We start from the raw sequence: 27813 nt of genomic DNA, 5'->3' as shown, positions 1-27813 counted from the left end.
CTACAAGAGGCTATCCCACTTTCCAGCTCTAAGTCCGTAACCCTGCAGGTTATGGCACTTCAGGTGCATGTCCAAGTATTTTAAAATGTGGTGAGGATTTCTGCCTCTACCACCATTTCGGGCAGTGAGTTCCAGACCCCCACAACCCTCTTAAAATTTCTACCAATTACTTATGCCCCTGGTTGTTGACCCCTCTGCTAAGGGAAATAGGTCCTTTCTATCCACTATATCTAGGCCCCTCATAATTTTAGACAGCTCAATGAGGTCTCCCCTCAACCTTCTCTGTTCCAATGAAAACAAATCCAGCCTATCTGATCTGTCCTCATAACTTAGATTCTCCACTCTCGGCAACATCCTCGTAAATCTCCTCTGTACCCTCTCCAGTGCAATCACGTCCTTCCTGTAATGCGGTGACCAGAACTGCACACAGTACTCCAGCTGTGGCCTAACCAGTGTTTTATACAGTTCAAGCATAACCCCCCTGCTCTTGCATTCTATGCCTCGGCTAATAAAGACAAGCATTCTGTATGCCTTCTTAGCCACCTTATCTACCTGGCCTGCTACTTTCAGGAATCTGTGGACATGCACTCCAAGGTCCCTTTGTTCCTCTACACTTCTCAGTATCCTACCATTTAATTTGTATTCCCTTTCCTTGTTAGCCCTCCCAAAATGCATTACCTCACATTTCTCTGGATTAAATTCCATTTGCCACTGTTCACCTGACCAGTTGATTGGTATCTTCCTGCAGTCCGCAGCTTTCTTCTTCATTATCAACCACACAGCAAAGAAAAGCTTTGCTCTTTTTATTAGATATCATACAGTGCAGCTGACAGAAATGAATGAAATAAAATAATCCCCACTGAGAAATCTTTAGCAATTAACGTTTGTTGTTTATTTTAAAGCATTTCATAAATGTCTTTTTATCTTAGTTGAGCATGCAAGCAAATTGAACTGTTGCATCATTTTGCTTTCTCATGCTCTGGTACCTTATTCAAGTAAAGAAAGACTTCCATTTATATAGCACTTCTCATGACATCAGGATCTCTCAAAGTACTTTATAGCCACTGAAGTACTTTTGAAGTATAGTCATTGTGGTAATATAGGAAATGCGGCAGCCAATTTGTGCATAGCAAGCTCTCATAAACAGCAATGTGATAATAACCAGATAATCTTTTTACTGATAATGCTTGAGGAATAAATATTGGTAAGGGCACCAGGGATCACTCCCCGGTTCTTTGATATAGTGCCATGGGATCTTTTACGTCCACCTGAAAGAGCAGACATCTCATCCAAAAGATAGCAATTCTGCTAGTGCGGTACTCCCTCAGATACTGGAGTGTCAGCCTAGATATTTATGCTCAAGTCTCTGGAGTGGGACTTGAACCCACAACCTTCTGATTCAGAGGCAGAGCCACAGCAATTATTTGTGTGTAGGTAGATTTTTGAATGACAGGGAAAGGAGGATCGTACTGTGACTAAGACCAATCTTATTGGCACATGATGTGCACTGCTATTCTGGGTCAATGAATACCAATTAAAAACAGCACTCTTGTTTTCCAGCTAGTTCAGGGATAGAACCGGGGACCTTCCTAGTCTGTTTGCTTCATCTACTGTTTTCCCCTCTCTTCCTCTGCCGTACCACCTTATTGTATTCAAATCCTCTTTAAAACTCTGTGACTGTGCTTTCACCAGCTCTCCCTTTTCCTCCTGCTTAGTTCACCTTTCTGTGAAGTGCTCCAAGATGTCATTCTCTATGTTAGGATTGCCATTATTAATGGCATATTTTTGATGCATGGCTCACCTAATCACTAAACTCTTTGGGGCATAAGGGGTGGGGGGGGGGGAAGTCCCCCTACTTACAAAATAACATTGCACACCCAGGTCAAGCCTGCTTTTGAAGTTATCTGACAGAATATACTAGGCATTTTTGCAAATTATTTGTGATGCTGATCAATTTCCTCCAACACAGATGACTATTTTCTTGTCCCTTTCTCTCATGCACACACAGTATTTGGATGTGCTGTCATTTCCAAGAATTTGCACTGAATATGTATCAGCAGATGTCTTGACATATGGACTTGTAGTTGCAGATCCAGTCAGCAGCTATGTACTAGTTACACGTAGAACACTTCCACCTTCAATATTGGAGTAAGCTACAAGTACTTACAAAAAAATACACGGTGGGTGTGAAAAATGGATCAGATTTAGAAACCCTGAATGGTTTAAATTCCTTTTTTAAATTAAAAAAATTGGCACACAACAAATGGTTATCAAGTTTGAAAGAACATTGTACAAAATCTTCCTAATTAAAATAAAACCAATCATTATTTTGTTTATTCCTTTAGGAAAAAGGGCTGTAATTACCATGCAGTAACCAGTGAAACATTGCTCCCCAGTTGCTGGATGGTGAAGTGCTTAAACCAGTGCAATATTTAAGGCAGAGTGTGTTCTAAAACATTTCTACCTTCTACCGTAATGTTGTATCTATGGTTCCTTGTTTTAATCCTTCAACTACTAGAACAGTCCATTTCTATTGACCCTGTCTCATTCTTTCATAATTTAAAACATTTCTATCATATTCCCCAATACTCTGCTTTGTTCAAATTAAAAGGTGCTTTCTTTGCATTTATATTTCTTCAAACCAGGCAGCATCCTGGTGAATCTGTTGTACCTTCTCTAAAGTCTCAACTGAAATTAATTTCAATATAGGTAAGTGTGAGATGGTAGGAAGAATAAGCAGGCCACATACTCTTTGGAAAATAAGTATCTGAATGGGGTAGAGGAACAATGGGAGCTTGGGGTACAGATACACAAATCATTAAAAGTAGTGACACAGGTTAATAAGGCTCTAAAAAAGCAAACAAAGCACTGGGGTTCATTTCTAAAGGGATAGAATTGAAAAGAGGTGTTATGTAGAACCTTAGACCACAGTTGTAGTATTGTGCACAGTTCTGGTCTCTATTATAAAAAGGATATAGGGACACTGGTGAAGGTGCAAACAATATTTGCAAGGATAATATCAGAACTGAAAGGTTATACCTATCAAGAAGGATCTTCAGCATAGGGAACGCTGAGGGGTGACCTGATAGAGGTCTTTAAGATTCTGAAAGGATTTGATAGGGTAGATATAGAGAAGATGCTTCCATTTGTGGGGGAGACCAAAACTAGGGGCCATAGATATAAGATAGTCACGAATAAATCCAACAGGGAATTCAGGAGAAACTTCTTTGTCCAGAGAGTGGTTAGAATGCAAAACTCGGTACCACAGGGAATAGTTGAGGCAAATAGCATAAATGTATTTAAGGGGAAACTAGATAAACACATGAGGAAGAAAGGAATAGGATATATTGATACAGTTAGATCAAGTAGGGTGGGAGGAAGTTCACGTGGAGCATAAACACTGGCATGGACCACTTCGACTGAATGGTCGTTTTTTGTGTTGTACATTCTACGTAATCTTTCCTATAGTGTGGAGCCCAGTACTTCAACAGAGATCTCATTAAGGTGCTGATTCTTATCCCCATTTGTGATACAGGTGGTTCCTGCCCAGCAGTGACATCACTAGAGCAGGTAAGAGACTCACAGTGGTGGATCTTCAATGAGGTTAGAAATTTGATTTATTTTTAAATTGTCAGTATTTTGATAAATATATTTATTTTTACATAGACAGTGGGATGTATGACTACTTCTCCTACACTTTTGCTATTAAGTAGTAGATATGCTAGGAAAGTCAGACAGAATGTGATATGGGAATACAAGTAATGTACTACATACTAGCTCAAGAAAGATACAATATATACATAATAGTTGAGGCCCATTATTACAGTGGAAAAACATTTGAATTTGATAATCAACCATTGAAAGTATCCAATCAACAAAAGGATATTGTCCACCATGCTAATGAAGGACTGGAACACATTTTCATAGAATTTGATGACAAATAGAAACATATTATTTTAATGCTTGAAATTCATTGGTGACACTATAACTGTAATATAGTGAGCGATTCTAGGCACCTTGCCTTCAAAAGGATATTAAGGAGAGGGTAGGGTGGAACAGGAAGAATTATTTCAAGATTCAAGGAAAAAATAAATGAATTGCACCTGTTAATCATGGAGAAAAGATGGATGATATACAAGATATAATTACAAGTCAAAAATAAAAAAGGCTGAGAAATGTATCAAAGTAACACCGATTCCTAGCCAACTTAAATTTGCAGTATGGCTACAAGTGTTTTTATTTTAAATAAAAAAGCCAAAACAGAATTATACAACAGCTTTTATTTTTCACAGTAACGACAGTTCATTACTTGGAATAAGCTCTATTGTTTCATTGCAGAATTTAAAATAGAAAGAATGATGTGATTTTACCATCCTGTTTGAAAAAAATATTCCTAATAACTGAATGTAATTATTACAAAGTAGTTGCTTCATTTAATTTATGTTGTGGAATTCATCCCCTTGTATATGCTGATGAGTCTAATACAAGTGACACAGAGCAATTCCCAGACACTATAGTCCTGCAGTCCTAAGCCTCTGAACTGTTTACTACCAAAGGTTTTTTTGTTGTTGTTTTGCACTTACAATAATGGAAATTGAAAGACTAGTGAGGCTGCAGTTCCTTAATTAAATGACCCTCCTCGTGAGCAATGCTACAAGGTGTTCAGAAATTCAGCAGTTGGTACTTCCGCACAGTGCCATCTCTGGAGCACGTGTAGGCAAACTTCTCCCACAAAACTACCTGAAATGCAATGAGTATGTATGGATAGGTTAGTACACTAAGCAATGGAAGGATATCTAGAACAAAGTACAGTAGCACAGAGGCATCACTGAATGGATGAACCACTACACGCTGTCCCATTCCCATTAATCTTTATGCGAACCGGTAACTGGAGCAAAAATAGTTATGCACAGTATGCAGGTGCTACATTATTAAACATATTCCATTACAACATTTAATTAAAAATCTAAACCCCCAAATAATGATTTTTGGCATCCACTTCTGAAGAAACTGAAAACAGATATTTATAGAAAAAATTAAAGACACAAATTCATGCCCCATCACTCCCTGGGATTAATTGAAACTCCAACTTCACACACTGTAATTATCATTTTTTAAAAAATTTCCTTACTGCAAGAACATCTGAGGGCATTTGCCATATTCAATGCTGGACATAAAATGATGTATTCATTATTGAAAAGAATGTGCAGATTAGATTTTCCAACCATTCATAGTCAAAAGTTGGAAAATCTCGCTCAAAGGAATTATTTTTTTTATGATGTTCATGCCTATAACTACCAAACGTAGCTGATACAAATACAAGCCATCATTGTTTTGGTTACCTTGTAAATTGGGTCACAGTCAGGCCCTGTAAATTCAATGACATAATCCTGATCCTGTTGAATAATGTAACAACTTCCATCACCTGAAAGAATAAGTTAGTTACAAATTAGATAGTTTCAAATGTTTGGCTGCAGGTTATGTCTGCTACAGTTTCAGCAGAATTGACGCTGTACCTTATCATCATCATAGGCAGTCACTCGGAATCGAGGAAGACGTGCTTCCACTCTTAGCATGAGTTCTTAGGTGGCTATACAGTCCAATACGAGAACCACAGTCTCTGTCACAGGTGGGACAGATAGTCGTTGAGGGAAAGGGTGGGCAGGGAGCCTGGTTTGCCGCACGCTCCTTCCGCTGCCTGCGCTTGATTTCTGCATGCTCTCGGCGGCGATACTCGAGGAGCTCAGCGCCCTCCCGGATACACTTCCTCCACTTAGGGCGGTCTATGGCCAAGGACTCCCAGGTGTCAGTGGTGATGTCGCATTTTATCAGGGAGACTTTGAGGGTGTCCTTGTAACGTTTCCTCTGCCCACCTTTGGCTTGTTTGCCGTGGACGAGTTCTGAGTAGAGCGCTTGCTTTGGGAGTCTCGTGTCTGGTATGTGAACTACATGGCCTGCCCAGCGGAGCTGATCAAGTGTGGTCAGTGCTTTAATGCTGGGAATGTTGGCCTGGACGAGGACGCTAATGTTTGTGCTTCTATCCTCCCAGGGGATTTGTAGGATCTTGCGGAGACATCACTCCAGCGACTTGAGGTGTCTACTGTACATGGTCCACGTCTCTGAGCCATACAGGAGGGCGGGTATTACTACGGCCCTGTAGACCACGAGCTTGGTGACAGTTTTGAGGGCCTGGTCTTCAAACACTCTTTTCCTCAGGCGGCCAAAGGCTGCACTGGCGCACTGGAGGCGGTGTTGGATCTCGTCGTCAGTGCCTGCTCTTGTTGATATGATAGGAGGCTCCCGAGATAAGGGAAGTGGTCCACGTTGTCCAGGGCCACGGCAGGATCTTGATGTCTGGAGGGCAGTGCTGTGCGGCGAAGACAGGCTGGTAGAGGACCTTTGTTTACTGATGTTTAGCGTAAGGCCCATGCTTTCGTACATCTCGATAAAGACGTCGACTATGTCCTGGAGTTCAGCCTGTGTGTGTGCAGACGCAGGCGTTGTCTGCATACTGTAGCTCGGCGACAGAGATTGGAGTGGTCTTGGACCTGGCCTGGAGACGGCGAAGGTTGAACAGCTTCCCACTGGTTCTGTAGTTTAGCTCCACTCCAGCGAGAAGCTTATCAACTGTGAGGTGGAGCATGGTAGCGAGGAAGATTGAGAAGAGGGTTGGGGCGATGACGCAGCCCTGCTTAACCCCGATCCGGACGTGAATTAGATCTGTGATGATTCCGTTGGCAAGGATCACGGCTTGCATATCGTCGTGGAGCAGGCGGAGGATGGTGATGTACTTTTGGGGGCACCCGAAACAGAGGACGCTCCATTGACCCTCGAGGTTGACAAGTGTCAAAAACCTTTGTAAGGTCGAAGGCAACTGTTCCCTACATTTTTCCTGCAGCTGTCGCTCTGCAAAAATCACGTCCATTGTGCCCCGGAGAAGACGAAATCCACACTTGACTCCGGGAGGAGCTTCTCGGCCATGGGGAGAAGACGGTTGAGGAGGACTCTAGCGACGACTTTCCCAGTGGTTGATAGCAGGGAGATTCCTCTGTAGTTGCCAGTCGGACATGTCCCCCCTTTTTTTTTTTGAAAAGATGGTCATGATCACTACATCTCTAAGATCTCCTGGCATGCTCGCCTCCCTCCAGATGAGAGAGATGAGGTCATGTATTCACGGCAGTAGTGCCTCTCCGCTGGAGACCAGGCACTACTATATGGGCCTAATTGCCTTGAGCAAGGTGTTTGCCGCAGGCTCGGCGCTGGGTAGCACCCTTGATGGTAGGTGGTCCAAGGCTTGGTTGGGGGGAGCCAGTGGTGCACTGAGATTTAGAATGGGGGGTCACAGCCATTGTACTCACCACGTGCTGGAGGAGGAGGAGGAGGAGGAGGCCAGGCCATCAGTGGGGAAGGAGGTGTCCAGATTGGGGGGGGGGGGGGGGGGGGTGTGAGGAGGTGCAGGCCCGATAGCCAAGTCCAGCCGGGAAGCCCTGGTCGCGTCGAATCGCCGCAGGAGGTCCAACCGGAAGGTCCAGATTGCATCGAGTCGTCCAGACGGGAGGCCCAAGTTGCGTCAAGTCGCCGCAGGAGATCCAGCCGGGAGGCCCAGGTCGCGTCGGTTCTTCGCAGGAGGTCCAGCCGGGAGGCCCAAGTCGCATCGAGTCGCCGATGTGTGATGTGGCGGGAGGCCTGAGGTAGGCCCGAACTTTTGGGATTCGCGGGGTTGGGGTGAAGGTGGAGATTTAAGTCTCTAAGACCCCCTATTAGGGTCTATTACGGCTGGGGCTTGGGGAAGTTCAGACAGTGGGAGGGAGGAGGTTGAGGGTGGGAGTTGCCGAGGAGCTGTTTAGCAGGGGAGCTCCCTAGGGAGATGCTACCCCAATGGCCGCCAATCTTGTAGCCACACTCCAATAAACAAGCCACATTATTGCATATTTAAAATCTTTTAACTCCGTTCACATTTTCTCCTCTCTGGTTTTCTCCTTCTGAAGATGTTGATTCTTGTTGGGGATACAGATCCACTGGTAAACTCCAGTACTTCACCTAAGCAGTCATTCTTTATGTACAAGCCTAGTCGGTGAATGTCAGCAGGCTATTCAACTGGAAGTGTATTACATGAAGTACATGTTCCCACAAGACATCCACCTATCAACAAGAGTCAATAGTGATCAGAAACATGAATCCTGGATAATTGCCCTTTTTTTTGCTTCCATATGCTTTCCTGCGCAGTTGAATGCATGATGACACCCAGCTGGAAGATCTCTTGGCTATCTATGATCAACATGTCTCCATTGTTGGAGTGAATTCGGTCAGTTTTTAGCTGAGCCACTCAATCGATCCAAAGTATCAGATCCGCAGGAGAGGGAACAAGCAGTCATCTGCTCAAACTCTGGCCCTGCCTGTCACAGATTAGCAATGACAATGGATATACAGTGCAGACCACCTAAACCTGGAAAATAAAACATTTAAATAAAAGGAAAAAAAGAAAGGGATATAAAACAATGGAGGGTTTTTTCTCTGATGAAATGTATTATCATACTTTTGATGAGAAACAACAGGTTTTTCTAGCTTCTTATAATTAGATGCCACTCCACCATTTACATTACAAAAGTGACTACAGCCAATGAAGTACTTTTGGAGTGTAAAGAGCTTTGAGAGATCCGTTGGTCGTGAAAGGCCCTATATAAATCCAAGTCTTTCTTGGTTATCTAGCCTTTTCTTTTCTTGTAGATTTGTAGTGTCTCCATGTTAGGATTGGAGATCGAGTTAACTTTCCTCATTATTATCCATTCATTATGAACTTTTATGCATGAATTGTGGGTTCTGATCAAGGCTCCCACCAGAAACATTAACTTCTTGTTATTTATAGACAAAAGCAAAATACTGCGGATGCTGAAATCTGAAATAAAAACAGAAAATGCTGGAAATCTCAGCAGGTCAGGCAGCGTCTGTGGAGAGAAACAGAGTTAGCATTTCAGGACTGTGACCCTTCATCAGAACTGGAAAAGTTCGAGATATAACAGGTTCTTAAGGAAGTGCAGGGGCACTGAAAGGGGGAGGGGAGGAAAGAACAAAAGGGAAGGTCTGTGATAGGATGGAAGGTAGATGTTGTCTGACCTTTTTTACATTACCAACATTTTCAGGTCAGCAAATAAAGCACACATCGAGGGAGAGAAAAATTGGAAAATAGCTTGAACAGTAAATGACTGGATTCTCATTCAGGAGTGTCTATGGGCATGCTCAGAACCATCATTTGCATTCAGCTACCTTCTGTGCTGAGGGTTTCTGGAAAGCCAAGAGAAGTCGAGTACTTCATTGGGAGACGCCAAAGAGAAATGTGTTCTCCCTCACAAAGTGTACCACTGAAAGTTATTATTTTCCATACAGGTTATTATGGAGGAGGGGTAGGCGTCTATACCCGAAACATTAACCCACCGTTTCCCTTTTCTGAGGCTGAAGGACTTGCTGTGTATTTCCAGTATTTTCTGTTGATTATTTTTCAGCATTTGACTAATATTTCTAAAATGATCACAGATTGGATAGACTGGGTTTGTTCTCATTGGAACAGGAGGTTGAGAGGAAACCTCATTGAGGTGTACAAAATATTGAGGGGCCTATTTCCATTGGTGGAGGGGTCTGTTACGAAGGGGCCTAGTTTTAAGGTGGTTGTTGGAAGGTTTAGAGGGGATTTGAGGGGGGGCTTTTTTACGCAGAGGGTTGTGGGGATCTGGAACTCATTGCCTTGAAGAATGGTGGATGCAGAAACCCTCACCACTTTTAAGAGATGGTTGGATGGGCACTTAAAGTGCAGTAACCTGCAGGGTTATGGACCTAGAGCTGGTAATTGGGATTAGACTGGATAACCTCTTGTTGGCTGGCGCAGATATAATGGTAAGTACTGCAGGGAATCGAATACGGCCAGGGTGATCTCCTAGACTAGTTTTGATTGCCTGGATGGGTCAGCGAGGAATTTTCCCAGATTTTTTTCTCCCTAAATTGGCCTGGGTTTTTAAATCTGTTTTTTTCCTCGCCCAGGAGATCACATGACTCCAGCTGGGGTGGAGTGTAGATGTGTCGCAGTTGTGTGAGGCTAACTGATTGGGCTGGGTGCTCTTTACCTTTCCGTCATTGTTCATAGGTTTATATGTAACCTTCAGGGCTGCTGACCGAGGGCCGTGCGGCTCTTTGTCGGCCGGTGTGGACACAATGGGCGGAAATGGTCACCCCCTACACTGTAAATTTCTATGTTTATGTATTTGTTACGGTAGAACAACCTTTTTCGTAATGTGTGTGTGTGCATGCATATGTAAAGAACACATGCAAATAGAGAAACAAATGCTATCTTACCATGGCTAGCCATAAAGCCTGCCCTACAGGGCAACAAGGAAAGCACTGGGGCACCTGATCGATGGATAATCTGTAGAGGAGCTCTGCAAAAACAAAATAAATTGAGCTTATTCCTATCATTGCAAAATGTAAACTTGCTCACCAGGAGACTGGCGCATTAGGGCCTCTTCAGTAAGCACTATTTTCTGTCAGTTGTAAAGTTAGGAAATTCAACTCTTGACCACTCAACTCCCCTTTCTGACCCTCACATTAGCCAAAATAATTAATGGTTTCCTTTCCTCTCCCCATCAAAATCAGTATGGTTACCTCCCCTAAGAAAAAAACTCACTCTCAAGCCATCCGTCCCACATGCAACCTCCTTTTCCTCTCCAAGGCTCTCCTCCCAGCTCTATGTCCACCTCTACTGAAATTCATAGTACTACTTTCATCCTTCTCACAGCACCAACCAAAAGGCATGAATGACCTCTTCTACAACTGTGATCTGGAACTTTATCCCTCCTCTTTGCAATGTTCGATATGGTTGACCACGCTATCCTCCTTTAATGTCTCGGTTTTCCTGCTCCATGGGAGTGCCCTTGCATGGTTTGATTCACATCCATCCGAGTGCATCTCCAGCAATGTCTTTTCTGCTCTCCTTCACTGTCACCCTAGGATCTATCCTCTGCACTCTCCTCTTCTTTAACCACATGTTGCCCTGCAGCAACATCATCTGTAGGCACGGGTTCAGCTTTCACAAGTATGCTGATGGCACTCACCTCTACCTCTCTACCATCTCGTTCAGCCCCTCAAATGATCTAATTAGTGTCAGACACCAAGGCCTAGAAATTGGCCTCCTTAGTGCCTCTAGGGGGCGATAACACAGCACTAACCAGGTACCGACCGGGCACGGTGATGACATCGACTCCCACCATATTCGGTGGGAGGCTTGCGGCGGCAGTATGGCGTTGCGCCCCGATCTCCTTTGCCCGGAGATCGTGATGTCATCGCTGTGGGTATCGCCCCGAACTTGGATTCTACCCCCAGCAACATCACAGGCGAAAACACCGGCAGCTGCAGGAGTTGTTCATCGGGAGGCTGGGCGCTTCGGGGGCGATGCTTAAAGACGAGATGGCTGAGATAAGTGGGAAATGTTTTAAAATCCTCTCTTTTAGGTTTTGTGGCTGGTTCCTGCCCGCGATCAATCAGCCCAGCACTCTGCTGCAGTGCATCGGGCTGATCGAGCTGGATCGCGACTGCCATTGGGGTCCAGGTATGTTTTTTTTTCTTTGCGGAGCTTGCAGCGGTAGCCCTTTCCTTTAAGGGAGGGAGGGAGCCTTTCAACGCGGCAGGGCTGCATGGCCCAGTGTGCAGCGCTGCATACCTTCCGCCCCACCTGCTGCCTCTTGCGCTCTAGGATGGAAGTGGAACGCCTGATTTAGTGCTCCATTTCCTTCCAGGAGCGCTAAACACTGAAATTTTTTTTAAAAAAAGTAAAGTAGAGAAAGATTAGCGCCTGTCGCTAATTTATTCTACTTTTAAAAGTTAGCCAGCCCCCCGCCCCCCCAAAGTCTTGGATGAGTCACAAATTCCTCCAGCTCAACATCAGCTGACATTATATTGGTTAGCAAGACTATTTACAACATTTCCCGCTTTGAACCCCTTTTTTGCGGAGATCCTTCTCTATGCCTTTGTCACCTCCAAACTCTATTTCTGTTGCAGGTATCCTGTTCTACACTAGCCCATTTACCCTGACTTCGCTAGAGTATATTTACTCCTGGTTCCCCACCATATCCCATTTGAAATCCTCATCTTTTCCTTTAAGTCGCTCCATGGTCACCCTATCTCCTCCCAAATTCTCCAGTCCTCCCACCTTCTGTGCATCGCCCCTCCCTTCGTCCCACCATCAGTAGCAGAGCGTTCAGTGGCATCAGTGCTATTCTTTGGAACTCCCTATCTGAACCTCTCTGACTCTCCGTTTCAAAAAATCTCACGGGACACGTCTTTGACCAAGCTAATCTCCCTACTGGTTGGTGCCGTCATTGACCAAGCTAATCTCCCATCTGGTTGGTGCACGTCAAAGACCAAGTTAATTTCCGTTCTGGTTGTGCGTCCTTTCTCCTTATTTCTATTTGCTAATATTTGTGAATTCTCATGATAAGGGCGCCCTATAAATACAAATTGTTATTAAATGAATTGCAAATAGTTGTGTTAAAAATAAGATTACGAGGGCAAGTTATTTGTTCTGGTGGGACATCTCATTACAAAGCCCGTGAATTTTTACACTTAGTGTAAAATAATGAATGACTTGTTTCTCGAATACTGTAATTTACAATAAAGACACAGAGACAATGAAAATGCCACATTCTGAGATGATTTGACCAATTACAAGGCATTTGCCCAATGCATTACACAGCAGCTAAGATGTATTGATTGCACAACAAAAAAACAGGAATGAAAGCCTAATTAGAATGTAATTCTTTCCCAAAGGAATTTTGTCCAACACCCATCATGCTGGATAAAAAAAACACATTTAAGGATATTTGGTTTTTTAAAAAAAAGAACAAAAACTATCTAATTTACACCGGAAGTCAATGTTATTTTTTTTATACATAAACTGGAGTAGTGCAAGTTTACGGCAATTAATTACAAAGATATAACAGGCTGGGGCTCTAATTAATTTACTGCACAGAAACAGGCTATTATGTCCAACAGGTTTATACTCCACACGAGACACCTCCCACCCCACTTCATCGAACCCCATCAACAGATCCTTCTATTCCTTTCTCCCTCATGTGCTTATTTAGCTTCCCTTAAGTGCATCTATGCTATTTGCCTCAACTACTTCCTGTGGGTTCCACATTCTAACCACTCTCTGGGAATGAAGTTTCTCCTGAATTCCCTACTGGATTTATGAGTGAGTATCTTATATTTATGGCCACTAGTGCTGGTCTCTCCTGCAAATGGAAACATCTTCTCTACGTCTACCCTATTAAACCCTTTCATAATCTTGAAGACCTCTACCAGGTCACCACTCAGTCTTCTCTTTGCTAGAGGAAAGAGCCCCAGCCTGTTCTATTTTTGCCGATCGATATAACCTCTCAGTTCTGGTTATCATTCTAGTAAATCATTATTGCACCTTTTCCAGTGCTCTATATCCTTTTTATAATACAGAAATCAGAACTGTTCACAGTACGCCAAGTGTCATCTAACTAAAGTGCAATACGTTTAGCATACCTTCTCAGCTTTTCAATTGTACCCAGTTAGAAATGAACCCAAGTGCATTGTTCGCTTTTTTAATGGCCTCGCAACTTTTAGTGATTGTATATCTGTAACCCCGGACTCCTCAGTTCCTCTACCCTATTTAGACACTTATTTTCCAAGGAGTATGTGGTCTCATTCTTCCTACCAAAATGTATTACCTTGCACTTATCTATATTGAAGTTAATTTACCAATTACATGCCCATTCCACAAGTTTACTATGTCTTCCTGTATTTTATCGCAGCCCTCCTCTGTATTAACTACACCCCCCAATTTGGTGTCATCCACAAATTTTGAAATTGTACTTCTGATTACTGAGTCCAAATTGTTTCTGTAAATGGTGAACAATGGTCCAGCACCAACCCTTGTGGAACACCACTTCCCACCATTTGCCAATTACTGCACTTTTTGTCAATGACTGCACTTTTAAAGGATTTTGTAAGAGTAGTACAACACAATCATTAAAAAAGGGAACATCCAGACTAATCACCAGATTAATTTAATGTTCCGTCTCACAGCATACTTACTTTGTGTTTCGAACATCCAACTGATAAATGTTACCATCCTGTGTTCCTGCAAGGACGTATGTACTTGAAAGGAATGTACAACAGTTGAAAGCATCGGATCCCTCAAACATAAATATCTGAAAATTCAGAAATTCAGATTAGGTCACATTTATCTGCATTCTTTCACACTGAAAATGTTAGAACTTTGAGGCATTTGATGCCATTTCCAGATTTAAAAAGATGCCAGGAGATCAGACATTATGATGCCACTCAACAGTGCCCCAAAAATAAGGCCAATTTCAACCTTAGAAGAGTGCCTCTGGATACGCTAAATATCTTTTGTTTTATTGACTCCTCTCCCTTTTTGCAAAAAAAGGTCATTCTTTTTTAGTCCTCCCACAGCATTCCCTGACCAAAAGGACTGCTGAGAGACAAGTGGAAGTTTGCAGCTTGACTTAACTATCAAATTTAATTTCCCTTAGGAAATAACACCACTTCTGCAAATAATCCACCAGTTTAAATTATAATAAACCACTTCACAAATTGGCACTAAGCATTCATATCTGAGCATGTGCACTATGGTGGTCTGTGGCAGTTTGATGTGCATATTAATTTACATTAAGACTTATTACATTTCTACAAGATATTTTCTATTGCAAATCAATAGTTTAAAGCACATATAAATAAAATGTTTCACCAGTACAGAATATAGCAAAAAGGCCTTTATTCTCGACAGACCCATACACTTTCTGTCTCCGTGTTGCACTTAAATAGATACATGTCATGAGGAGTTATGAACACTTTTGTTCCATATCCCTCACTAGATTGTTGTGCTATTTTCATAATGTGGGTTATTTTCTTAATGTAAACTATATCATACTTGGCTTCTGCTCAGTTCATAAAATCATTGAATGATACAGCACAGAAGGAGGCCATTTGTGTAATGTACCTCATCTCTTGGTGAGGTTTACAGTGTTCATGGTTTTACCCTAATTGAGTGCTTGATTTTGAAATACTTGTGAAAATTATTAAATTTTAAAAAAGTAAACTGGCTTATACATAACTCAAAAGCTAAAGACATTCTCAGTAATCAAATATTTATTCCTCAACCAACGTCAGTAAAACAAATGATCTGGTCATTACCTCATTGCTGTTTGTGGCACCTTGATGTGTGCAAATTGGCTGCTGCGTTTCCTATGTTACAACAGTGACTACACTTCAAAAATACTTAATTGGCTTTGGGATGTCCTGAGGTCATGAAAGGCATAATGTATATTCAAGTTTTTCCCCCCCCATTTAATTACTGTATGCACAATCTGAATCTATGTTAGTAGGTTAACATACAAGCTTAGCGAGCATCAGCCACATAATCTTCCAAACAATAAAAAACACTTACTGGTTGCCTGCTGAGCAGTCCAATGCTTTGCAGTTTTTTGTCTTCACGTGCTAAAAGTAACAATTTCCCCTCCGTCCCAATTTCACGTTCACCTGCAAGGACATCATTTGTTTTTTTAAATAATGTACACTGTGGGGGGGGGGGGGGAGGGGATGTTATTTTTAAACATGAAATCATATACACATCTATATAATTTTGATTTCATGTTCAAAATTCCTCAACTATTTTTGAAAGCTATCATTTAGTACTCAGCAAATACGACAAAATTGAACACACAATGCAAATAATTTCTTCGCACAGCTTTCATCTGCCATTTTTCCCTCTTCACACGGACATGTGCAGCTAGAAATGACATTTATAACAAAGCAAATACAAGTACCATCATAATGCTGGAAATGTCAGCCAGAAATTTCCCCAAAATAGACTTGCCCTTCTGTCTGGAGCCTGAGATTTGGGTTGCAAATTTTAATTGGACCTGGGTATTGGAATTTTCAACTGCTGTTGACAAATCCTGTGTGTGTGTGTGTGTGAACGATGCATCATGAGTTTTCAGCCTGCCATTGAAGACAAGTCTCAGTAAAGCTCATGAACATCTTTTTTAAAAGTTGTCACAGCCCCCCACAAAAGCTAGACTAATTAAAAACTCGTACAACTGAAAAACAGTCCTGAATAAAGGCCCGTGATCAAAAGCCACTGCTTCAAGGTGACAGAATAAATTAAATTCATTTTTATTACATTGGATTTCAGGATTTTTTAATTAGTGTTTTGGGATCACATTCTGCAATTATTTTTTTTTGTGCTGTGGACAAGCCTCTATTTATGTGCTTCCAGGGCTAATGGTCCCGATTTCTGTCTCTGTACACTGGAGGCAGGAACTCCCATTCCGACTAGAGTTCCCATCTCCAATGTACAGAGACGTCAATCAGAGCTATTAGCACTGCAAGCACATGAAGAGGAGGAGCAGAACCAAATGCATCAACCAGCAGTTTCAGAAGAATCACACAGGGAGGTGGGCTCATAGACTGTCTGAAACAGGAGTGCAGTGTTGTATAGCAGCTGACTTTAAAATAGATTTTTTTTCTAGGGCTGTTCTATTGAAAAAAAGGACAGTATTTTTTTTTTAAATGAGGTTCAGAGTGGGCCTATGTTTTTATCTATAAAGGTAGATTATCAGCACAGACTGAAAATGATCTTTTGCCTCAGGAGACAGTACCAAGATAACGGAGTTCAATCTCTGCCACAATGGTATCCAGCTCATCTCCACACAGACTGGCACCCAAGTACAGAGACAGTCAATATTTTGTGACCACAAATCTCACTCCTAGGATTTCCCTAATGTTGGCAGCTTTATATACTTAACTGTATCTACTACATTGAAAATACAAGCTAGTCATTAATTACAAGTGGCTAATTTGAACATTGCACAAAATAAGTACTTGCAACTTAAATAAATACAGCAAACCCACTGGTAGGTATAATAAAAGTTGCATGGTCAAATTTCCACAGGGGTTCTCCTACTCATTTGCCATAAGTTCAGTGGAAGAGCCATGGAAATCCCAGAAGAATGGCAACATATTGTAAGCAGCAACTTGCACTTATAGCGCACCTTTAAAGTAGAAAAATATCCCAAGGTGCTTCATAGAGGCATAATCACAAATAAATGGATGGTGAGCCAAAGAGGGAGATATGATGAGGGGTGGTCACATCGCTGGTTATATGGGGGGGCCAGGCCTTAAAAGAGAGGGAGGTGGAAAGGCAGAGACGCATAGGCAAGGAATTCCAGAGTGTATTGCCTAAGCAGCTGAAGGCATGGCCACCAATTACTAGTGTGAATCTTCATCCATACATTACCAAACCTTCCCTTACAAGTATTAACAGAAATGCTTCATAAAATATGTTTACAACTATAGTAAACGCAATAGAGTAACTTCTTAACTTGTGAAGCCAAGGTCTTAAGTATACTCAGTGTCTCCACAGTGTCCACAAATACATATGAGCAACAGCCAGTGAGGAAAACATGGGAAAGCATCAGAGAAAGAAGGAGAGAGAGTAAAACGACTGAGAAATGGTCAATAAAGTTATACTGCAGAATGGATTATGATTGTTAGATGATAGATTAAAAAGGAGATTGCAGTACACTTCCTAAATTCATATGCTGATGCATCAAGCATACTTTTTCTTTCCATAGTTGGCAAAATTAAGTTAACAGATGGAAGCTATGCTATGGTCTGTATTAAGCTAGGCTCCACAGGACAGCAATAGTCATTGGATAGTGAGCCGAAGCAGCAATGCTGGGAGATTCTTCCCTCTCCAACCCAGTCCCCCCTCCACCCTGGGGACAAATATAGCACCCCTACCATTGCTCCTGCTGATGTCATGTAACAGCATAAACATGACATCAGCAGGAGCTGCTTGGCCTGTATGCATCAAGTACTTACTGGATAAACTCAGTTGTTGGGGAGCTTGCAACAGTCTACTTGTTTCAACAGTTTACTTGCATAAGAATTAGGAACAGGAGTAGGCCATCTAGTCCCTCGAGCCTGCTCCGCCATTAAATAAGATCATGGCTGATCTGACCGTGGACTCAGCTCCACTTACCCACCCGCTCCCCGTAACACTTAATTCCCTTATTGGTTAAAAATCTATCTATCTGTGACTTGAATACATTCAATGAGCTAGCCTCAACAGCTTCCTTGGGCAGAGAATTCCACAGATTCACAACCCTCTGGGAGAAGAAATTCCTTCTCAACTCGGTTTTAAATTGGCTCCCCTGTATTTTGAGGCTGTGCCCCCGACCAGTGGAAACAACCTCTCTGCCTCTATCTTGTCTATCCCTTTCATTATTTTAATTGTTTCTATAAGATCACCCCTCATCCTTCTGAACTCCAACGAGTAAAGACCCAGTCTACTCAATCTATCATCATAAGGTAATCCCCTCATCTCCGGAATCAGCCTAGTGAATCGACTTACTTGGTGGTTGCTCAGGAGAACCCAAATTCACTGTGTTTTCAGCAACACCAATTGTACAGCCATTAATGGGAGTCCCACAATCTGCTAGAACTGCAAGGCAAGTGGACATGCCACAGTCCCACAGTCTTGCTGTTCCATCCCTGGAGCCCGAGATGATATTGCGTCCACGGTCTACAATTGTTGTATCAAGAACACCTTAAAAAAAAATATCAAATTTAAAAAAGGAAATCCAACTTTAAACAAACATTCTCCTTTAAAATTAATGCAGTCTGTAAACACAAAAATATTTTCAGTCTTAAGGAACAGAACTTCAGACATAAATGCTTCAGTCTTGCAGGATGGAAGCCAAAAGACAACTTAAAAAGCTAACATAACTTTAATGTTAGAATTACATGCAGTCAGTGCCTACTTTTTTGTTCTTTACCATTGTTCACAGCCATAAATAAGAGAATGATTTTTGGAGTTTATTTTTTCCTGAAGCTTAAAAAAGTTAATAGTGAACAAATACATGCTTTGTAGGTCAAAAATAACACTTTGTAACCAGAACACTTTTGTGCTTAATCAGCAAAACAATTTTTGAATGTACAAATAAGCTACTTTAAACAATAAAAGCTTATAACCAGCTTCATTAAATATTAGGTTAGAAAGAGTTTGTGTGCATTGTTTAGCCTAACATGCAAGACTGAAGGTGTGCTGTAGACTGATGCTGCGCCCATTGGCACAGAGAGATGATGAGAAGTGTTCCTTGTGATAAACATGAAAAGTGACTGCAGAATGGCAATGATGGGTTTAATCCTAATTTTGGAATTTACCTTTCGGGCAGGGGTAATTATCATGTTTAAGGCTTTATGATAATTTTAATTTGGCTTTGATAAAACACACACACACACATATATATTATATAGAGAGAGTTTTTAAAAACTGAATCAATTGCATCTGCATTTAGTAAGCTGCTAATAGTGGAGGATTGTTTTTTTTATTAAGAGTATTAAGGTGCCAGAATTGGGGGAACAACCCAATACCTCAAAAGATGACTCTCAACCAATCAGGCATAAGCCCAAGTCCTAGTTGGGTGGGTTTAGATCTGTTACAGATTAGCTTCACAAGAAGCATTCAGGGGAAGAAATTCCCTACCCTAACGCCACCCATTGGCATGGCGTTAAGTGAAGAAAGCGGTAGCCGCTGTTCTTCCACCAGCTGGTGGTGGGTCTCACGGCATCCGCCATTTCCAACGTACCGGTAGCACTGGTTGCAGCCTGAAAAAAAATTGTAGAGTGGTGACGTCAGTGGTGCAACATCGACTTAACGTCACCACTGCGAACTTCAACCCTAGCAGCGCTGGGTCCTAAGCTCGTCTGGTAAACCTAGCGTGCAAGCAGACGGACAGAGGCGCGGTTAGCACCTCTTAAGGGACACATGCATCTTTCAGGTAAGTTTGCATTTAAGCTTTTGGACTGGGTTTGTTTGATTTTAGTGAAGTTGTGGGTTGGTGCAATAGATGCTAAAAGTTTTTTTTTTTTAAAAAGTGTGCAGGGAGTGCTGCTGGATGCTTGCAAGGCCTCAAATGGTAAAGGAACACCTCTGAGAAGACAGAAAACGCTGCAAATACTCATCAGGTCAGGTAACATCGGTGGAGAGAAAAACAGAGTTCACGTCTCAGGTCGAGATTCTGCCTGCCCAGCTGAGTATTTCATGCTGTTATTTCAGATTTACAGCAACTGCTCTTAGAGGGAAGAGGAAGGCACAGAAGAGGAAGTATCAGAAGAAGAGGAAGCAGAAGGAAGGATGCAATCCAGATAACCCCTTTCTGGCCGGAATCGAATCATCAGCCTGCAATCCCAGTGACCACAATTCCAATTCTCCTTTCAACATTAGTCCCACACCTTCCCTTCCCTCTGTTACTGTCCATCAAAGCATCCTCTTGGCCACAGTACTGAAATAAAAGCCACCACAAAGCAAACTTTCCAAACCAACTTTATACATCTATCGATCCAATATGACATCAAGAAATCAACTAATCACCCTTATGCATTCCCTTAGTGACGGTCTTGTGTGTGCCTTTGCCTATCCTACTGATGTCACGCAGTGCTACCCTAGTGGCTGCAGTGTGGCTGGTGGAAGACTGCTGACTTTCAGTGGGGGACACTGCAAATGGCCTTGCTGGTCGATCTTGAGGAGCTGGTGGCTGGGAGTGGCAAATCAATTTTCTTCTTTTTCACTCTCCTTTCCCTCTTCTTGGCAAATCACTGGCTGGGTAGGCTGCATTTCTTGGGTGTGTGAATTGAGGAAGGCACAAGGGTGCAGTTGTGTTGGGGGTAGAGCGGGAAAGCAAAAGGTGAATGCCAGAATGAGGATAACGTATGAAGATACCAGCCTCTTGTATCCTTTCTGCTCTGCCACTGGCTAAGAGCTCAGCCATGCCCCTGCCAAGAATGGCCTGCACCATCTCCTCCAAGGTAGTGAGGTGAAGCTAGGAATGTGAGCTGTGCCTCGTGATTGGTAGAAAATTGTTGGTAAGTGATTGTCGGGGTTGTGGGGGGAGGGAAGTAGTTCCCTCCCCCCACAATGCACGAAGTAGTTCGTGCATTGAACAGTGCATGAAGCTAGTGGTGCAGTTGGTAGTAGACGGCTTTTAACTGCATTCACTAACCTTGACCACTGGTCTGAGGTCATGAAGCTTCTTTGGGCATTGGAGCCAGGTCGTGGGGGCAACATTGCTGGCAGCGATGGCCTTAGTGATGTGGTCTCGTATTGTTTTCTCTGGAGGGCCCCCTGGCCCCTGTAGGTAAAGGACCTCTCGCAGTGTTGACCCCTGCACAAAGCTAGAGTGCTGCGTGCAAGCACCTGGGTGCCGCTTCCCTGGCTTGCTGAGCCATGTCTGTTAGTACGGAAGCACTTTTCCTATTTTTGGAGGTTCGGAAGGGAATTCAGGTTTAAGTGCTGAAGAATCCTATTTGATGTTAAAATTTTTATTGCAAGGCAGCAAGGGCTGAAAACTACATCTTAATTTTTTTTAGTTCTGAATACATTGCCCCTTTAGTTGCCCACAATGCCTTGCGTACTCCCACAGCCTCGCTCCCACAGGTTGGAAGAAGTTGCAATGTTGACTATGGACGAGAACTTCGGGTCGGATGCCTCCACTAATGGCATCAGGAGGGTGTTGCACGGTAAGTTAGTGCTGCGCTCAATATCGCCACCCCCCAGAGCAAATTTTTCCCCGGTAGCACTGCGGCCATTTTCAACAACCGTTAACTCGAGTTGCCGGTGATACTGGAAATTCTGTTGGCACGCGCAAATTTTTCCCCCTCACTTTGTGGAGGGGTGGAAGGAAAAACAAAGACAACTGCATCAGTAGGTGAATGTAACTAGAATAGGTTTTCAATAAACAGTATATTTTGCTCAAAAATCTCAACCTGTAGTAAACCTTATAATCATCATCATCATAGGCAGTCCCTCAGAATCGAGGAAGACTTGCTTCTACTCTTAACATGAGTTCTTAGGTGGCTGAACAGTCCAATATGAGAACCACAGTTTCTGTCACAGGTGGGACAGATAGTCGTTGAGGGAAGGGGTGGGTGGGACAGGTTTGCCGCACGCTCTTTCCGCTGCCTGCGCTTGATTTCTGCAAGCTTTCGACGATGAGACGCGAGGTGCTCAGCGCCCTCCCGGATGCACTTCCTCCACTTAGGGCGGTCTTTGGCCAGGGACTCCCAGGTGTCAGTGGGGATGTTGCACTTTATCAGGGAGGCTTTGAGGGTGTCTTTGTAATGTTTCCGCTGCCTACCTTTTGCTCGTTTGCCGTGAAGGAGTTCCGAGTAGAGCGCTTGCTTTGGGAGTCTTGTGTCTGGCATGCGAACTTTGTGGCCTACCCAGCGGAGCTGATCGAGTGTGGTCAGTGCTTCAATGCTGGGGTTGTTGGCCTGGACGAGATCGCTAACGTTGGTGCATCTGTCCTCCGAGAGGATTTGTAGGATCTTGCGGAGGCATCGTTGGTATTTCTCCAGCGACTTGAGGTGTTTACTGTACATGCTCCATGTCTCTGAGCCATACAGGAGGGCAGGTATTACTACAGCCCTGTAGACCATGAGCTTGGTGGCAGTTTTGAGGGCCTGGTCTTCAAACACTCTTTTCCTCAGGCGGCCAAAGGCTGCACTGCTGCACTGAAGGTGGCGTTGGATCTCGTCATCAATGCTTGCGCTTGTTGATAGGAGGATCCCAAGATAAGGGAAGTGGTCCACGTTGTCCAGGGCAGCGCCATGGATCTTGATGTTTGGGGGGGCATCTTATAATACAGTCAATATAGCAACATCTACAAAAGTCTAAATTGTCATTTTTCAGAATCCATTTTGCTCAATGTAAAATAGCATATGGTTACTCTTTTGTTTCCAATGAGACCCCGTTAATAGTTCTATATACCTCCTTTGTGGCCGTTTAAAGTTACAGAACAATTTCCATCTTCAACGGACCAGATCTTTAACTGAGCATCCATTCCTCCACTTAGAACCACAATGCCTGATGGAAAGAATCGACAACAATTCACGTCGTAAACGTGGCCAACCAGCTCTCTCTAAAAATTAAAATCAATAATGGATTAGAAACATGAATGCTGCTTCCAATTCATATACACACAAAGATGCGCACATATTGTAATGTCGGCTGTGTTATTTCTCGGAGATCAACTACTGATGATCACTCGATAAAATTGCAGTGATTATGTTATAATACTGCGAATCCTTTAGCATGGTTGTCAGTACTGATGAAGTATCCTGCCTGTCCAATTTGCATTGACACCCACAACAAATGCACCAAAAATGTAATTAAATTACTTGCACAATATAGATTACCTATAAGAAATTATAATTACATCAGAATGATTATAAGGCAGTAATCTTATCTCAAGCTTCACATGTAACAGTTATAAATTGATTGAGCTTCAGTTTCCTCACTTACGATGCTACTGGAAACCTTTTATGTGATTATGGCATTATAATCTCCCCTGGGTATCTGTTATTGTCTATATAACTGAACATTTTTAAGTAGAAAATTCTCTCAAAGCTCTCTTAGTTACCGGTATTCAAAATGCACAATCAATTTGGTACGATGCTTAACGTCAAACAGCGATTCAGAATTTGAACCAAATGATAAGGTCACACAATGTTTCTAAGGAAGCTGATTAAAGCCCACCCTTGAACTGTAAAATGTTTACCACTTGGTCAAGTGCTTTCAGAATTTAAAGAAAATGAAAATTGTTGGAACAAGATTCTTTTTGTGAACTTACTGCAAATTATCCCTAACATTAAAAAGCGAAGAATAAATACTCACTAACCCTCAATTCTCCATTGTTGGCCTGCCAGATTCTCATTGTTCCGTCTGTACTGCAAGATACTCCCAGCCCTCCACCACTAGAAACATCCATGCTGGTTATCTAGAGGGTAAGGTTAAAAGAGGTAATGCTTTATTTAATTCTGGCACCATGCACCATTGTTTCTTTTGAAAGACACATCAGGTGCAACAAAATCGGTGTTGTTTTCACAAACAACAGAATCTGTTTTCTACACCATGTAATTCAAAAGTGTTAAAGAGATACACACACAGACATATGTAACTTTTAAAGAAATCACTAACACTCACAATCAATTGGGGTATTTTTGACAATATTATTTTTCAGAAACGGTATGAATGCACTTTCAATCTTTCATTCCTTTGAGTTATTAATCTTGGTCACAGTGCTATGATGAGGTGCCGAAGAAAGGCCAGGTGCTTCGGTACAGAGGGAAAGAAAAGTCAACAACTTGTATTTATATAGCGCCTTGAACGTAATAAAACATCCCAAGATGCTTCCACAGGAGTATTATCAAAATAAACAAAATTTGACACCGAGCCATATAAGATGTTTGGGCAGATGACCAAAAGCTTGGTCGAAGAGATAGGTTTTAAATCACAACTGCCAGCCAACAAATATCAGAAAACAGAGCACCCCCAGCAAGACAATCAGCACATTGCCCAGGCCGAAACATGGAAAGTGGTCACTTGGGCAAGCAGGAGGACCGGTGGTGCCTATGGAACTGTCTGTATCCTAACGTGAGTTGCTACCTTCAGGAGGCAAGGGGAGAAAATTTCATGAGGGATGGGGACCTCGGTGAATTAAAAATCTGTCATCACGGACGTAAATTTTGTTTGGTTGTAGTAGGATGTGGATGAAGTTTACACAATTGTGCATCGAAATTCCCTGTTGTAATAATAATGTGCAATAACAGAACATGATCCTTTAACTGGACAGTTTTAGTAACCGGATCTCATGGGATGCTGAGTGATAAAGAATGTGTCCATTTGTGAAGAGGATGTTTGTTGCATATGAGTTTTTGTGTCATGTTCACTTTGTGTAGTAATGATGGAATTTGTTTTCAGGCTTGTGGAACAAAATAGTTTCATTAAATTCTACAGCCATCTAGAATGCAATTAATATTTTGGCATTGGAAATGATCTAAAATAGTAACTAAATCAGCAGGACGACACTGATGAATAAAGGATAATTTTTTGTGCTGCAGCACCCTTAGTTGAGAGAACAGTGACATGAGAATAGCCTTTGCAGTTTTCTGAAGAAAGCCTTGTTTGTCAAAGACTTGAGGCAGGTCTTAAACCATACATTACGTAGCCAAGAAAGATCCTCTTATTCTTTGCAAAAGTACTATTTCTGAGAAAAAGGGAGGCAAACATTGACATAAATCTCCGAGTGGGGGCTCAGTAAAAAAAAATTTGGGAGCCACGATTGTAACCGATAAGAGTAAAAGACACATTAAATGCACTCTTGCTGGAATATTGTTCTTCAAACAACAAAATGTTAAGCCAATTAATGAGATGTTATTAGTGCTATTAAAAATCTTATTCCTCAGATCCACTGCCATCTTGCAGCTCCAAATCTTAAAAAAAACACAATTTGTGAAAACACACAGCTAATGGAAGCTGAAACCAGAACGGTTAGAACAAGAGGAGGTTACCTTAAGGTTAATGTTTAATTTTAAGATGCTTTTGTGTTGCATTATAATCATAGGTTAATCACAGAAAATCCACAATAGGGGTATCCAAATACGGAATTTTCCAAATTAATCACAAGTCGGGTTCAAATCTAACGACCGCACTTATACCAAGAAAAGTAGCAATATCCTTCCTAGTTTGCACAAAAAAAATCACCTTGCAGAAACAATTACAGGAAAATATGGACTTACACTTTTAGTGTGTATTCGAGAAAAGGTTGTATAAGGCATGAGAAATTTTGAGGCTGCATTCCCATCAGGAACGGAAATTAAAATACTTTTCTGCAAAGGAAGGAAAAACCTTTTAAAAATTGAATACTTCATTGTTTAAAATACTGCATTTTCAGGCATGGTAATAAGAAAGAAAATACAAGGAGAAACATCTCACCTTTGTAACCTCAGTTACTTCAAATCCTTCTGAAGCTGTGACCACTGGGACGCCATCTTTCCCAACCCCTTGACATTTTATACAGCCATATAAAGTAGCTGTTCCTAAATTATTAAAAATGGACATTAGACCAAGCTTCTATCAAATTAAATAATCCTCAATTGTAACCACAAGTCATTTATTCCTCATTTATGCGAGATGTCAACTGCAAATAAACCATCACCTTCTAACATCTCTTGGCTAGAATTTCCTATCAGCCCTCCAGCGTCAGATTGCCGCCCAAAAGACCGCCAAGACTGGAAAGATTATCGATGGCGAAAACTTCCCCCCCCAAAAAATAAAAAAATCCGCCGAGCAAAAAACATGGACTTTGCACCCCCATTCTGGGCAAAAAAGTGCAATTTAGGGTCGATTGGGCGGTTCCGAAACAAAACGGGCAATCATTTTTAAAAATCAATAAAAATTTACCCCGAGGCTGCGGGTTGGGCCTAACAGCAGAAAAAATTTTTTTTTTAAGTTTTCAAAAAACATCACCTAAAAATCAAAATTAAAAACACATTCCCAAGACACTTTTAAACTAAAGCACCACAATAGAGTTTTAAAATAATTAGTGAAAAACCAATCACTAACTAACCTTTTTCTTGGAGAGCTTACTCACTGACTGCCCAGCTCCATTGATCCTTGTGGACGTTTTTTTTTAAAAATATACTCACCTACGGGTCACTGCTGAGCCAAATATCGCGCCAGGGCGATCTCAGGATGGTGCATGCCGGCAGTCCGCTCCCCAGCGATACCTCGAAACAGCCGGCGTAACTCAAGTAAGGAATTTCTCGCTCTCCTAATTACCGCCCACAATGGCCAATACCATCCAGAAACCGGGCGGTAAGCCATAGGAAATTCTAGCCCTCTTCTGTCTTTTCGATGAGACATTAAACCGAGGCCCCGTCTGCTCTCTCAGAGGAGCCTAAAAGATCCCAGTACACTATTTCGAAAAGCAGGGAAGTTCTCCCCGGTGTCCTTGGCAATATTTAATCCACAACCAACATCACTTAAAACAGATTATCTGGTCATTATCACATTGCTGCATATGGGACCTTGCTGTGCGCAAATTGCTTGCCACATTGCCTATGTTACAACAGTGACTACACTTTTTTTTTAAAAAAGTGCTTAATTGGCTGTGAAACACTTTAAGACATCCTGAGGTTGTGAAAGCTGCTATATAAATGTATGTTCTTCTTTCATAGGGGTTTCTATGTTGCAAAGATCAAAAATCATGGCACCAATTTGCAGCTAACTTCATGTGTTGTACCATCTGTTGAAATTAGATTAGTGCCGATTCAATACCAGCACTGTGGGCGACTGTTACTGCACTGTAAATTCACTCAAAATGCTGATTTTAGAATTTAAATGTTTCTGTACAATGTTTCTATGTACTACTATATGTAGTGTCATTCTAAAATTGACACTACATATATTTGAAAAATAATGAGGTCTGATTTAATAAACCTTCAAAATTAGCACTCCAAATGGTTCAGTGGTTCAATACACTGCAATGGTGTGGCAACAGTCCAGGAACTGAAGATCCTAGATTCAGTCTCTGGTCCACATCGATTTGGCGAATTTCAGCTAACATGGCCACAAGGGTGCACGTCTCCAGGATTGGGGAGATGGGAGAGGAAACAAGACAAGGTTCCGACTTCTGCTTCCCCTAGAATTTACTGCTCTAAGTGCAAGTTGACACTGAATAAAGTCAGGAATGTTCTCAGTTATGAGGTACCCATGGTTGAATAGTCATGCAATTCCCAGACTTAGCCAGGTCGAAGCCACCTGTGGAACCACACCCTGTTAAGAATCACCAACTCCAGGAAGGGAAAATATAAGTGAAAGGCATTCTGTAACAGATATTTACTTCCTACATCAACAGACAGGTACGACAG

At 42.1% G+C, this 27813-nt stretch overlaps 1 protein-coding gene across 2 annotated transcripts in view; it reads right to left on the bottom strand.

Moving 5' to 3' along the window:
- Nucleotides 1–3599: 3599 nt before the first annotated feature.
- Nucleotides 3600–27813, bottom strand: part of LOC139275237 (proteasomal ATPase-associated factor 1-like) — a 36447-nt gene continuing 12233 nt past the window's right edge. The window contains exons 3-12 of one of the 2 annotated variants that reach the window (XM_070892416.1): nucleotides 25877–25980; nucleotides 25681–25770; nucleotides 23781–23879; nucleotides 22871–23021; nucleotides 18455–18649; nucleotides 15485–15576; nucleotides 14110–14225; nucleotides 10345–10427; nucleotides 5343–5425; nucleotides 3600–4740 (exon numbers count right to left, since the gene is read on the bottom strand). In XM_070892416.1, coding sequence (XP_070748517.1) covers nucleotides 4663–4740; nucleotides 5343–5425; nucleotides 10345–10427; nucleotides 14110–14225; nucleotides 15485–15576; nucleotides 18455–18649; nucleotides 22871–23021; nucleotides 23781–23879; nucleotides 25681–25770; nucleotides 25877–25980 — 1091 coding nt within the window. In that variant the 3' untranslated portion in view covers nucleotides 3600–4662. The remainder of the gene's footprint in view (nucleotides 4741–5342; nucleotides 5426–10344; nucleotides 10428–14109; nucleotides 14226–15484; nucleotides 15577–18454; nucleotides 18650–22870; nucleotides 23022–23780; nucleotides 23880–25680; nucleotides 25771–25876; nucleotides 25981–27813) is intronic. The other variant, XM_070892417.1, reaches the window with a different exon arrangement.

The sequence above is a fragment of the Pristiophorus japonicus genome, chromosome 10 (genome assembly GCF_044704955.1).
Source record: "Pristiophorus japonicus isolate sPriJap1 chromosome 10, sPriJap1.hap1, whole genome shotgun sequence".
Classification (NCBI taxonomy): Eukaryota; Metazoa; Chordata; class Chondrichthyes; family Pristiophoridae; genus Pristiophorus; species Pristiophorus japonicus.
The sequence above is the reverse complement of the archived record's forward strand: the minus strand, read 5'-3'. Positions and strand labels throughout refer to the sequence as shown.